This window comes from Ziziphus jujuba, chromosome 10 (genome assembly GCF_031755915.1).
Source record: "Ziziphus jujuba cultivar Dongzao chromosome 10, ASM3175591v1".
NCBI classification, from domain to species: Eukaryota; Viridiplantae; Streptophyta; class Magnoliopsida; order Rosales; family Rhamnaceae; genus Ziziphus; species Ziziphus jujuba.
Genome location: NC_083388.1, coordinates 20,420,595 through 20,433,331, shown reverse-complemented (window position 1 = coordinate 20,433,331; position 12,737 = coordinate 20,420,595). Strand labels below are relative to the sequence as shown.

Genomic DNA, 12,737 nt, shown 5'->3' with positions numbered 1-12,737 from the left:
TATGAAAATTTTGAGAGGATTTAAATGAACTTTTTCCTCTTTTTTTATTCGCAATATATAAGAATTCTTTTTTAGTTACTTTATTGAAAAATATTACCCAAAAAAAAAAAATGACCATAAGTTAAAAAACAAAATGGTATACCAACCCTTTTTTAAAGTGAAATATACTAACATTAACCTAATGCTTATTATACATTGGAAAAAAAATAAAAAAAAAAAAAAAACCAACCTAATGTTTAGATGTCAGTATTATTATTATTATTATTAATCTTTAATATAAAACTTTTAGTTCTTTTGTCTATTGTTCTTTGTTTAATTTTTGCAAGTACAGTTTTTTTTTTGTTTTTTTTTTTTTTTTTTTAATAAAAGTTTTGCAAACAAGTTGATCGTAAGACAGCCATAAGGAATGGGCTTTTTCTTCATCCACCTCTACTATTATATGGAAGAAACCCAATAAACCCAGAACTTCAGTAAAACAGATTCAGAGCTAGTTTAGTTCGATAGAAAGGAAACCCAAAAGCTTAATTCTAATTTCAATTGCAAGATTAATTTCATATACAACCGAATGGAATTGGGCTATTTTATTGTATTGCACTAAAGACTGAATGGGACTAGATCATTTTAAATTTAATTCAATAAAGTTGAGTTTAATTTAAGATTAGACTAAAATTAAACTAATTCAATCCAATATAATTTAATCCTGTTTAAAAAAAGAACCTGAATGATAAGTAAAATCTCAAAATTATAAGCTAAAAACGGATTTTATCAGATTTTACAACAAAAATAAAGGAATACGCAGCAGGAAATTGTTATATATGGAAAGGTAGAACTTTTGAACAATTAAATGGAAGATGAACCACCAAACAAACCAAATAAGACAATAATGTCAAGATGATAAAAATATATCTTATAGATGTTCTAATTTCTAATATCTTAAAACCTTTAGAAATTATAGTAGTTAGTACATTATGGAGTAAGAGATTTTTATAAAATCGTAGTTTTTTTTTTTTTTTTTAAATCTTAACAGTTTAATTGATGAAAATTAGACCTAGTAATCTAATTATAGTCAAATTTAAAATATTTAATTCTTAAACTATATAACATAACAATAACATAATAAAATTAGATCTTGGTAATGTATATGAGGAAGAAAATCCTAATAATCTATTAGAAGGAGGGAATAGCAAAGGGCCATAGGGACCAGCAAATTTATTTATAGTGGTATTTTATTTATTTATTTATTATTTACATCGAAACCGTGATTGATGGCCGAAAGAAAAAGAAAAAAAAAATATATATATATATATATTATAAATGCGTTGAATTGTACCAATACCAAAATTCAAATAGACTTCAGATTTCACCAACAATACAATAACGTCATTGACCACATCACGCGCACACCACGTGCGGTGGCTTCCTGTTTTACTCTGAAATAAAAAATAAATAAAAAATGTCAGAAAAGCAGTTTAAAAAAATGAACAAATTGTCAAACACACCTCATGTGATGGTATGGCAAAATGCACATGCTGGTTTTCACAAAATATCAGTTTGTCAAATCCAGATGGGACTCATTGCAATGTCTTGCACTACATCTAAGGTATGGGTACCATTATTCTTCTTCTTCTTTTTGTTTTTTTGAATTAATTTTCTTCTTTTTTTTTTTTTTTTTGGTTGGACTAACCAATATTCTTATTTCTTGGGTAGAGAGAAAAACTGCAAAGACACTGCAATACATAAGCTTATACAATGGATACAGATTACCATGTTAAACTTTATTCAGATTAATTAGTTTTTTAATATTTGATCAACAGGAAAGTTCATTACTGTAATCATTAAATATTAATTTTGTGGAGGAGTTTATAGAGGCATAAACCCTCAGCATTGGAATAGCTGCCCATAAGTTAGGATCCTATGCAGAGAAGAAGTTGTATATAACTATTTGCTGCGTTCAAGTTGTACCTCTGCCTTTTTCTTATTTTATTTTATTTTTTATTTTTAGGTCTACTCAACTCACTACTAAAATACCATTCCTATCCATGTTTGTTTGGCAAATTCAGATCAAGATCTTATGTTTCTTTTTTTTGTTTATGTTCTTAACTATTGATATAATGTTATTTAATTACCAAAAAATAATAATATAATGTAATTTCATTTTAAAAAACTGAAGTAAAGAGAGAAAAACAAACTAAGCGAAAAAAAAATCATTTTTAAATGATATAACATTATATGATTAATTAGAAAGAAAAAAATAAAGAAAAAGAAAACCCTTTATCAGTAGATTCATGTGCCTACCAGGTCTATTTTAAAGGAAATAAATATGATTTTTTTTTCTTGGTCTGAAAAAAGAATAATGGGGCCTCTATATGCTTTTTATATATATATTTTTGGTAATTCGATGGTTTTTATATTTTATATCTTTAATAAGATATCTAATGACATAAATGAATTTGTCATTTAAAATATTCTTTAAGACTTAAAAATATTTGAATGTGAATGTGGCATACATTAGATTTAAATGTGAATGTGACATACGTTTATCTTATATATATATATATATATATATATGCAACACTAGCATTAATTCTTGAGGACTACCAAAGTTAAATGTTCTGAAATCAAATTCTACTACCAACCAAAAAATAATAATAATAATAATAATTTAAATCAAAACGGCCATATTCAAGATTTCCCCCAAAAAAAGGGCTATTTTCAAGATTTGGCCATGCCTATGAGAAAGACAGTAAATGAGGTTCAGGGTAACAAAGTTAGGGTGACACCACAGAGAAGCATAACAAAGAACAGTGGTAGGCTGATGTGCCTTCCCTTGGGAGACTCTCCTCCTTTTTCTGTGTATGTAGCGTAAAGTCTGTGTTTAAGGATTACTTCTTTTTATTTATTTATTTTTTTTTCTCTTCCCTATTTTGCTACCAAGATCCCAACTCTTCTCTCAAAGCAAACCCTTTTAATTCTTTTTATGATTGATCACAAAATATTCTAATTCTATTCCCTCTTTCATTTGTTTTTAAATTTTTTTTTTTATCGAACTAGGAAAACAATAAATTTTTTCAACTATCCTTGCAGATTTTTAGACTATAGTTTCTGAAATGGGTGGGCTGCTCATTGACTTGTTTAGTGGTTAAATTACACTGTTTTTAATTTATATTTTCAATGGGAGTTGGTTTAATTTGACTTTAAGTAGAGTATAAATGTTAAGAGACCAATAATTTAGGGTATTTGGTATTATAGGAATGTAATAGGTGTAAAGCTCAAGATAGTTGGGTCCATAGGTGTATTGGTAGTACTAGTTACGTGCTCATTCAACTCAAGAATCTTTAAAAATTGAAAAATTGGGAATAAAATTTGAATTCAGAAGATTCAATGATGGGAAATATTGTAGTTTAGTTAGTAAATATATATATGTATATATATATATATATATGCATAATGTTTTACACATTTCAATATTACATATTCATCTATTATTTAAGTAATATAATAGGATTTGGCCTTTTACATTATTATTCATTAGCATTAGATTGGATAAAAGGACGAAACAAGCATTTCTAACTCAAATTGAAAATTTTTGGTTTTATGACAAACCGTCAAACGGAAAACAAGCAAATATGATAGGGGTTGTTTCATAATTTAAGAAAAATGAGACATGTCAAAAACGTAACGCGCCAAAATAATATAAGAGAAACATGAGGGTATTCTATCAATTTAGTATAACTTAAGGTGGTGAATGGCATTAACGGAATTAAACTTTAAACTCGAGGGCAAAAATCAAGTGCCTAATTTTCCAGGCTATATTTTTGCACCGAGAGACAATGGCTTTCTTTCTGCAACCTTTCAGAGAAAATAATGGAGCCTGAAACTCCACCCAACAATGGCGAAAGCTCAAACCCAGAACCGAAACAAGACCTCCCTAACCCTAATAATGGTGAAACCGACGATACCCACGAAACCCATGAAGACTTTGATAGCACTTGTTCAACTCCATACGTCAGTGCTCCTTCAAGCCCAGGCCGTGGACCTGTTAGTGGGTTTTTTTACAGTGCTCCAGCAAGCCCAATGCACTTCGCCCTCGCCTCAAGCTCACTATGTCTAGCTCAGTCTTCTTCTTCATCTTCTTCATTGGAGAACAATTCTATGCCTCTCAGCTTCGAGTTTGAGTTCTCTGCAAGGTTTGCATCAACTGGGTCTGCAGCAACTGGGTCTTCCATGAGTTCAGCAGACGAGCTTTTCTTGAACGGTCAGATCAGGCCAATGAAGCTCTCAACCCATTTGGAAAGGCCTCAGGTTTTAGCACCATTGCTGGATCTGGATCCTGAAGCTGAAGAAGATGCAGCTGAGCTTACATTTGAGCCAGTGAGAGGCAGAGATCTAAGACTGCGAGATAAGTCTCTGCGTAGAAGAGCTAGATCCATGTCACCTCTGAAAACCACTTCCTTTGAATGGTCTGAAAGTGAGAAGCTTGATGAGAATGATGGTTTCTCTAGCAAAGATATGAAAGGGGGTGACTTGGAAACTAACATTAAGAATCATGGAGAAGAGGCATTGTCTTCCTCTGAGACCACTACTCCTTCAGTCTCTGCATCGTCTTCAAGATCATCTTCAGCTGGAAGAAACTCAAAAAGGTGGGTTTTTTTGAAGGATTTTCTTTACAGAAGTAAAAGTGAAGGAAGGAGCAACAACAAGTTCTGGTCTACTCTATCATTTTCGCCTGCAAAAGAAAAGAAAACAATGAATCAGCATATTCAAGGTTCTGTTTCAAAGGAGAAGATTTCCAATCCTTCAAATGGGGCTTCAGAGACCCAGAAAGGTAAAGGAGGAGGAGGACAGACTTCAAGGAAGAAAGCAGGAAAACCAGCCAATGGGGTTGGGAAAAGGAGGGTTCCTCCATCTCCACATGAGCTCCATTACACTGCAAACAGAGCTCAGGCTGAGGAGCTGAGGAAGAAAACTTATTTGCCTTACAGACAAGGTTTGCTTGGGTGCTTAGGATTTAGTTCAAAGGGTTATGGTGCTATGAATGGGTTTGCTAGAGCTTTGAACCCAGTATCTTCCAGGTAAAATCTATGTTGGGTATCAATGGGAACTGTATAGATTTTTTTTTTTTTTCCCCTTCTATTTCTCTTTTTGAACCTTTTTTTTTTTATTATTGAAGATTTTATGGTCATCATCTATGTAATTATTGTTGAATCTTAGCTTTTCGTTTAAAAGAGTAGCTGTCCCCAATTGATGGGCTTGTTGAATTTATGGGGGCTTAAAACTTTTTCCCCCAAATCTGCCTCTTAGAAGAGGTATAGCAGTGTATAATATTGCTCTTTATATCACTGTTATCAATTAGTTTATGATTTACAATGGATCTTCTTTACATTTGAAAATTAATTCTTTCTGGTCTATGTGAGCCTCCATTAAATATGAATCTGTTCCTTATATGGTGTATTTGTACATAAATATTTGTCATGTAAATTAATAAGTGGGGCAATCATTTTAAAGGGTTTTTTGATTCTTCTTGTAACCCAGTTCATATGACAGAGCAGAATCCATTTTTGAGGATTGAACCAAGCTTTCATGGTTAAAGGAAATTATAGCCCTAAAATACGTCAGAGTGCTTTAAGCGAAGCTAAAAAAAAAAAAAAAAAAAGAAAAAGAAAAAGAAAAAACGTCACAGTGCATCAATATTGGTACTGAACCAGATCGCAATTTTTGCAATTATGTCTTGGTCATGTACCTTTAGCCATGGATTATGATGAATATATATATATATATATATATGCTTGCAACTGGTGCATGAGAAACCGATTGGGATTTGAGAAGGAACGATGTGACCCCTGTTAGGCTTTTATTTGTCATTATTTGGGAACCATAAAAACCTACCGTCAAAAGTTAGTAGATTAGATCTGATTTGCAGCTACTAACTAGGCAGTTATAGATTGAATTGTTAATAGTGTCATGGTAAAGAGTGACATTAAATGATCTTTTTAGATGTGACATAAAGGCGTTTGGAATCAATAGACAGATTTGCGTTCTCCATTTTTTTTTTTTTTTTTTTTTGGGCTTAACGAGAGATTTGCATTCTTCTGCAATCAAAATTATCACAACCTGATAGTTTTTAAATCTCTTTCTGGCCTTTTTTCTCTGGGGATTTTATCCTTCCTAGTTTTGTTTATTACTGCTATTCCATGATTAACTTGTTAACAGGGAGGATAGAAATTTCTGATGAAAAAAACAATTGACGATCATATACTGACATGGCCTTCCAACTCCATCAATCTCGTGGGGACAATTAAAATCAGAATGGAGAAAAATTGTAGTAAAATCCCATCATGGTCCCCATCTCCATTATTGTTTTTTATGGGCTTGTATCTAAATTTCCATGTTATCCCAAGAATCAATATGATGGTACAAACTCTTTAAGATGTACAGGTAAGATATGTTTGAAAATTCCAAACACTGTTCTATCACATTCAACATGAACTTGAAATTGCTTTTTGAAACATCCATTTCCCATGACCAAACGGTCCCATCTCTATATTTAAGTTTTAAACCACAATATCATATATCCTACGACTTTCCATTTGGCCTTCTATACCAGGAATAAAATCTCCAATTCTAACTTTCTTACTATTTCTCAAGTTGAATTAATGATAGAGAACTTGAAAGAAAAATGACAACATAAAAAGCTTAGAATTATAAGAAGAATCAAACAAATTGCATAGAAAATTAATACATATGGAAAGAAAGCCCTAATGGAAAGTTTATGCTACAGTGTTAAATCCCATCGCCTACATTGGGGTCTGTTGGGATAGTGAAAGCACCCTTTTGTCTATTTCTAAATGTTTTTGAATGATGGCTCACATGAAGCTCATACAAGACCACTGTCCACCCTGCCTTGTGGGCCAAAAGTTTCCACTACTCTCTGATTGGGATGTTTCTTTTGGTGAGTGATCCATGTAAAAGCCTGCAGAGAATCCTATACTACCATCTTCGGTGCTTTTGCCAAATTTGTAAACTCTCAACTCCAGATTTCCCGGGAAACTTCTTTAGCGTCGCATTGCAGGTTTGGATCACTTAAAAGGGGCTGTTACTAATCCATTTCTTTTGGTTGAAGTGGGTTCGGCGATAGGCTTAGTGCCAGTTTTTCGCCCTACCAAAAGCTGAGGCCGCTCTGCGTCAAACTACACCCACTGTTGTGCGAGTCTTTGCAAGTATCTTTAACAGCATAGGCAAGAGATTCATGGGAGATGGGCGATTTTAAAATTTCAAATGCATGTCTCCAGACAAAGAGAGAGATCAAAATGGACGTCGATATTAAAAAAGCGCTTTCAAATTCGAAAGCTCCTTTGGACAGCATTAAATGACCTACCATCATCAAATCCATCGTAATGGATGCTAATTCAAAGACTCAATGTAGGTAAAATTTCAAATGCATGTCTCCTCCAGAGAGAGAGAGAGATCCAAATGCATGTCGATATTTAAAAAGTGCATTCAAATTCAATAGCTCCTTAGGACAGCATTTAATGACCTACCAAAATCAAATCCATCAAAACGGATGCTAATTCAAAGACCCAATGCAAGTAAAAATGCTTTGTAAATCGAGAAAATGCATGTTCATTTCTATAGAAGGGGTCGAACACTAACAGCTCTCAGTTTATGCCTTGTTACAACAAAAAAAGAGTCCGTAATAATAAGATTTCCCATTCAAAATTACTATGCTATTGTTAATTGTAACCAAGCTAACCTCCATTTCTATAATTATAACTTCCAAGTGCATAAAAGGGAACATTAAGAGTACATGGATAACAGAAAATCCCCCAGCTCAGAAGAATCCTGGAGGTAGAATCCTAGGGAGCTGGGTTACAGAGATCACCATGGAAGATAGAACATAATTCCTCTCCAGAATCCTCATGAAGATGAAACAAAGGTGGATAGAATGTTCTTCTTGAGAGTGAATTCATCTGCCTTGGCTGGGCTGATTGACTGCCACAAAAAGAAAATGGAACATGTAAATCAAAATTCAAAAACCTGCCAAATTGACACATAGCTAGGTAGGAAGATGAAACTATAAAATTATAACTTCATTATGAAATTATAAAAGACCTGTCTACTTCGGTTAGGTAGAAAGTTGAAAAAGTGAAATAAAAATTATAATTCGTCCAGATTTTATTAGTATTGATTCATCAAAGAACTATTTGTCAACCACAGGATCACTATTATTCCATATGTGCATCATGTGCTAAGAATATATTCCATCCGACAAGCAGAAGCAGCTTATGGTCCTACTACATGGGGACTATGGCGTCCCCAAGGGAGGGGTTGGATTTCTTATCCCATATTAAAAGCATCTCCTTGTACCTAAAGAGATGATGCCACAGGGGAAAGGGAAAAGCTATGGCATAATCTTGGGTCTCTCCACTCAAGAATGCTGCCAATGACGAGCAATCAATTACCTCAAGCACACTGCCAGTCACTTTAGCCATCAGTAAGTCTTTCTGCTAGTTCTTTTATCAGAACTGTTTTTTTACTTGTTCCTCCACACGATCCCCTATTCTTCAACCAATAATCATCCTTAACCAGCCCTCTGTTTATTTAAAATTCCATTATTCCTTATTCCCTCCCAATTCTCCCATGTTTCTTCATCCTTTTGGCAGAGAAACATTCCATCATTGTCTTCAAAGTTACTTGTTGACTAATAATCAGCCCTATTTTTTGTTTTCATTTTTCTCCAGTTTACTAATTGTTGGAGCGTTACAAGGAAAATGAAAGTGATGTACAAAGATGGGTCTTTGTGAGAAAGGAAAAAGAAAAACTTGTTTGAATTTTGTTTTGATAGATGAGCTGATGAAAAGTTTGTATTCATGGATGTAAACCATAACCGAATCTGCATGAGAAAAAACCATGAATTTCGTACTTATAATGTTCTTGGCAAACAGCTGTGGTATGCAGCGACTGTAAGACATTCTACTAGCCTACCGGTTGTTGTACAGGGCTTACAAGGGGATGCTCTCCCATAAGGAAGGGGCAACTAATGTCAGTTTCAAACATCACCTAGCTGCAAGGTACATATAATTTCTGCGGGTTCATTTGAAAGAGATGAGGACTGTAAGAGGTCTATTCAATTTTGTTTTACTTCAACTGATATAAGAAAGAAGTGAATTATTTTGTAATTAAGTTGCTCTACTTCTAAAGACGTATATAAAATAAAATGGTTATTTCTAGACTAGTTTCTAATATCAGAATTCAATTCCAATTGTGCAAACTCATTTGTCAATTCCAATATGTAAACTCTCTTCTATGTGGCCTAAGAATTTTATCTCAAGGTGACGTTAATGGAGAAGTTGTGAAACAAAGATAAGATATATCACCTTTTCAAGAATGCGCTCAAGCCGCTGAATTTCATTTTTAGCATAATCACCACCTTTCTCCAGACTGCTCTTTACAGCTTTCAGGTAAATCTTGCCGTTTCTAAAAATAAAGGGAAAATGTAAGTAACAAATAAAAATTAGAAAAGAAAACTGATATCTTTGAACCACTGAATGGCTTCCACCAAAATGATTGCCAATGTTAACATTAAGAAAGTAGAAGAATAGGATAGACACCAAATATTTGGATGACAATAAATGGTTTAAGTAATGTGCAACCATTAAATAAAATGGTGATTGTGTCAACCTTGCAGCAGAACCCTTAAGCTTCTCAACTTCCTCCTCTATCTTGGCAAAGATTGCCTTCTTCTCATCATTGCTTGCCTTGACAAATTCTTTCACCAATTCATCCAAAGATTCAACGATACCAGCCTGCATCAGGAAATATTAAAATTGATAAGGAAATGCAAATACATTATGTCTAACCCATCAATCAAGATATATCTCACTCACCTGAGAAGTTAGTTGTCCTTTTGAATCTCTACTAGTGCCACTCTTCTCGTTAATGAAAGCTACAAAATCATCTAAATCTCTGCCTCCATTATAATCTTCACCATCCTTGTTGTTCTTGGGGAAAAATTTCAAAGTAGGAAATCCACTTACGTCATACCTGCATTAGCAGCATCTTTATATCAGCTTATCAATCCTTAGATGGAAAATGCTTTAACTTTTCTTAATAATCTCATCAGTATTAATCATGGGATTAATAATAAGAATATGAAAGTTGGCAGCAAATATAATTGGACTTAAGAGTAATATAAAGAAGAACAAAAGTTTACTATTAGATTTAAGACTCACTTTTCACCCAAATCCTTGTATTTGTCAGCATCAAGATTAGCAATCACTACATCTTCGTCCAACTTAAATACAGTTGCAACCTTCTCATAGATCTAGATAAACGAGAACATAAAACAATCAAGATTATTTTTGTTTGGTAGAAAATAAAGAACATGCAATCCCAAATCTACGGATCTAACAATATACTTACAGGAGCCAGGGCTTTGCAATGGCCACACCTGCAACCAAAAGAGAAAATTGCAGTTAGATATGCATGTATTTAGCTGTGTTAGAAAAATTCCGTTTACACAAGACTTTTAAGTTGATGCTCAAATTTATTTGCCCCACCTCTTGTTAGATTAACCATTGACAATATAACACAGTATCTCAACAAAATTACAATAAAGAAAAATGAAAAGACCCATTCTTACCATGGTGCATAGAATTCAACAAGAACATCTTTTGTATTATCCAGGACAACCTCATCAAAATTATCAGGTGAAAGTACCACAACACTGGAAGGAATGGCAGCTATCTTCACATTGGTCCCTGCATGCAAAGCAATCAGTTCATATTAGGCCAATTCTGCAAACTATGCAAACAAAATAGTAGTTGCCCTCTTTAAAAAGAACTAGACAAAACATCATTGAGTAGCACCATCCCAAAATAGTCAGCTCATGGCAAGTAAAATATCAAAGGCCATGGTAATACCTCCTTCTTTATTCACGAATTCAGCAAGAGCTTCTGCAGTACGTGCACCTTCATACCTGAAGCATGTAAAGTTTTATCGGAATATGCTACTAATATCGCAGAGAACTACTTTGATGGAGAATTTCTTACGCATACAGGGTTTAAAATTATTTTATTCAGAAAATTTACTTGCATATTTTCAAGACAAATTAATAAGAGGGATGCACTTACTTTTTCGGATCTAGGGACCCTTTGGGAAACCACTGAATCGTGGGGTATCCAGAAACTCCATATTTGCTGCAAAGGCTCTTGTGCTCATCGCAGTCCACCTATGACAAGGCAAAAAAAACTATTAATGACAATACTACACAACAACTCCATTAATTTAAAAATTATATTAATCAGCTGAGAATACTTTATCTCCATAATTCAATATTATCAGGGAAAAGAAAAAAAACCGATAACAGGTATTTAGGAGCTCACCTTCCCTATGACAACAGATTTTGCTTTCTTAAAACTTGCACCAAGTTTCTCATACTCTGGAGCAAGCTTTTTACAGTGCCCACACCTGCCATGGAAGTAAAATTCGCATTTTAGTAACCACTTCATCATAAAATTGAAATGAGCATTGCCCGGATGAAAATAACACCAAAAAAAATAGAATAAATAGAAATCGTTAATACGGGCAGTTATATTAATTGCTCAAATTTGTCCCGATCTGAAACTACACCACCTATTTCTTTCTTTCCCCCCCCCCCCCCCCCCCCACCCCCCACAACCAAAAAAAAAAAAAAAAAAAAAAAAAAAAAAAAAAACAAATAAATCCCCAAGTACTAGTGAACATTTTACACTGATTTCCATTAAGTTATCGTATACTCGACCAATTTATGCAAAAACAATCGGATTTATATAATTAAAATCATACCCCAAAGAGTGTCAGTGTGTGATCTATAAAAGTTTTGAATCAGATTATTGAGACATGGATCCGAATTCACCAAAATAAAATAATTTTTGTTTATTTCCTTGATTGGTTCCTCATCCAGATCTAGATTGCCTTAGTACAATAATCATGGATCTCGAATCAAAAGAGGTCAACACCATCGCAATCTTCGATTATCACTTAAACGTCTATAATTATCCCTTCAATTACCGATAAGACAATAAAACAGCAATAACAAATCGAAGTTCCTAGACTCAGTTCAAGTATTCTGAAAATGATATATATATATATATATATATATTATTGAAGGAAAATAAAAAAAATAAAAATAAAAACATTTTCATTTTTATTTTTTTTAATATTTTCTAGGAAAATATAGAGAGAGCAAAAATATAAAATCGGGAAGGTTACCAAGGAGCGTAGAACTCGACGAGAGCGCCGCGATCTTGGCCGACCTCCTTCTCGAAGTTGTCCTCGGAGAGCACGACGACGTCGTCTGCTGAGACCGATGAGATAAAGAGAAAAGCTAGGGTTCCCAAAGCAAGCCAAGTCCTCAATAAGCTCGTCATTTTTGCTTCCTTTTTCACTGCTTTCTTTCAACTTTCTTCTTTTGCAAAATCCCACTTCCTCTCTGGTCTTATTATACTCTCTCTAGTTTTCCTCTTCCGTATATATTACTCTCTTTTCCAACGACGTAAAGTACAAGGATTCGTATCTTTCTTTATTTTCTTTATTATTATTATTATTTTTATACTTATTTCAATACTTTTTTTTTTTCAATCAATTTATTAAATTGCTTGTAAAATATATAAGCCAAAATACTATTCCAAGCTGTGAAATATATTTTGATGATCTAGTTAATTAAATAATATTATTTTTGGAATATTTGTTAATGATAA

The 12,737-nt window shown here is 33.3% G+C and overlaps 2 protein-coding genes across 2 annotated transcripts; one reads left to right on the top strand and one right to left on the bottom strand.

The window, feature by feature from the left end:
• The first annotated feature begins 3,638 nt into the window (after positions 1-3,638).
• Positions 3,639-7,798, top strand: LOC107411764 (uncharacterized). The gene has a single exon (XM_016019420.4). It carries the CDS (start codon positions 3,865-3,867, stop codon positions 5,074-5,076), a length of 1,212 nt encoding a protein of 403 aa, XP_015874906.2. The 5' UTR covers positions 3,639-3,864; the 3' UTR covers positions 5,077-7,798.
• Positions 7,605-12,488, bottom strand: LOC107411774 (probable protein disulfide-isomerase A6). The gene is made up of 11 exons (XM_016019431.4): positions 12,250-12,488; positions 11,382-11,466; positions 11,130-11,227; positions 10,920-10,975; positions 10,640-10,757; positions 10,420-10,447; positions 10,230-10,321; positions 9,885-10,041; positions 9,679-9,803; positions 9,375-9,474; positions 7,605-7,989 (listed from the first exon to the last, which is right to left on the bottom strand). Exons 1-11 carry the CDS (start codon positions 12,405-12,407, stop codon positions 7,915-7,917), a joined length of 1,092 nt encoding a protein of 363 aa, XP_015874917.3. The 5' UTR covers positions 12,408-12,488; the 3' UTR covers positions 7,605-7,914.
• Positions 12,489-12,737: the final 249 nt, after the last annotated feature.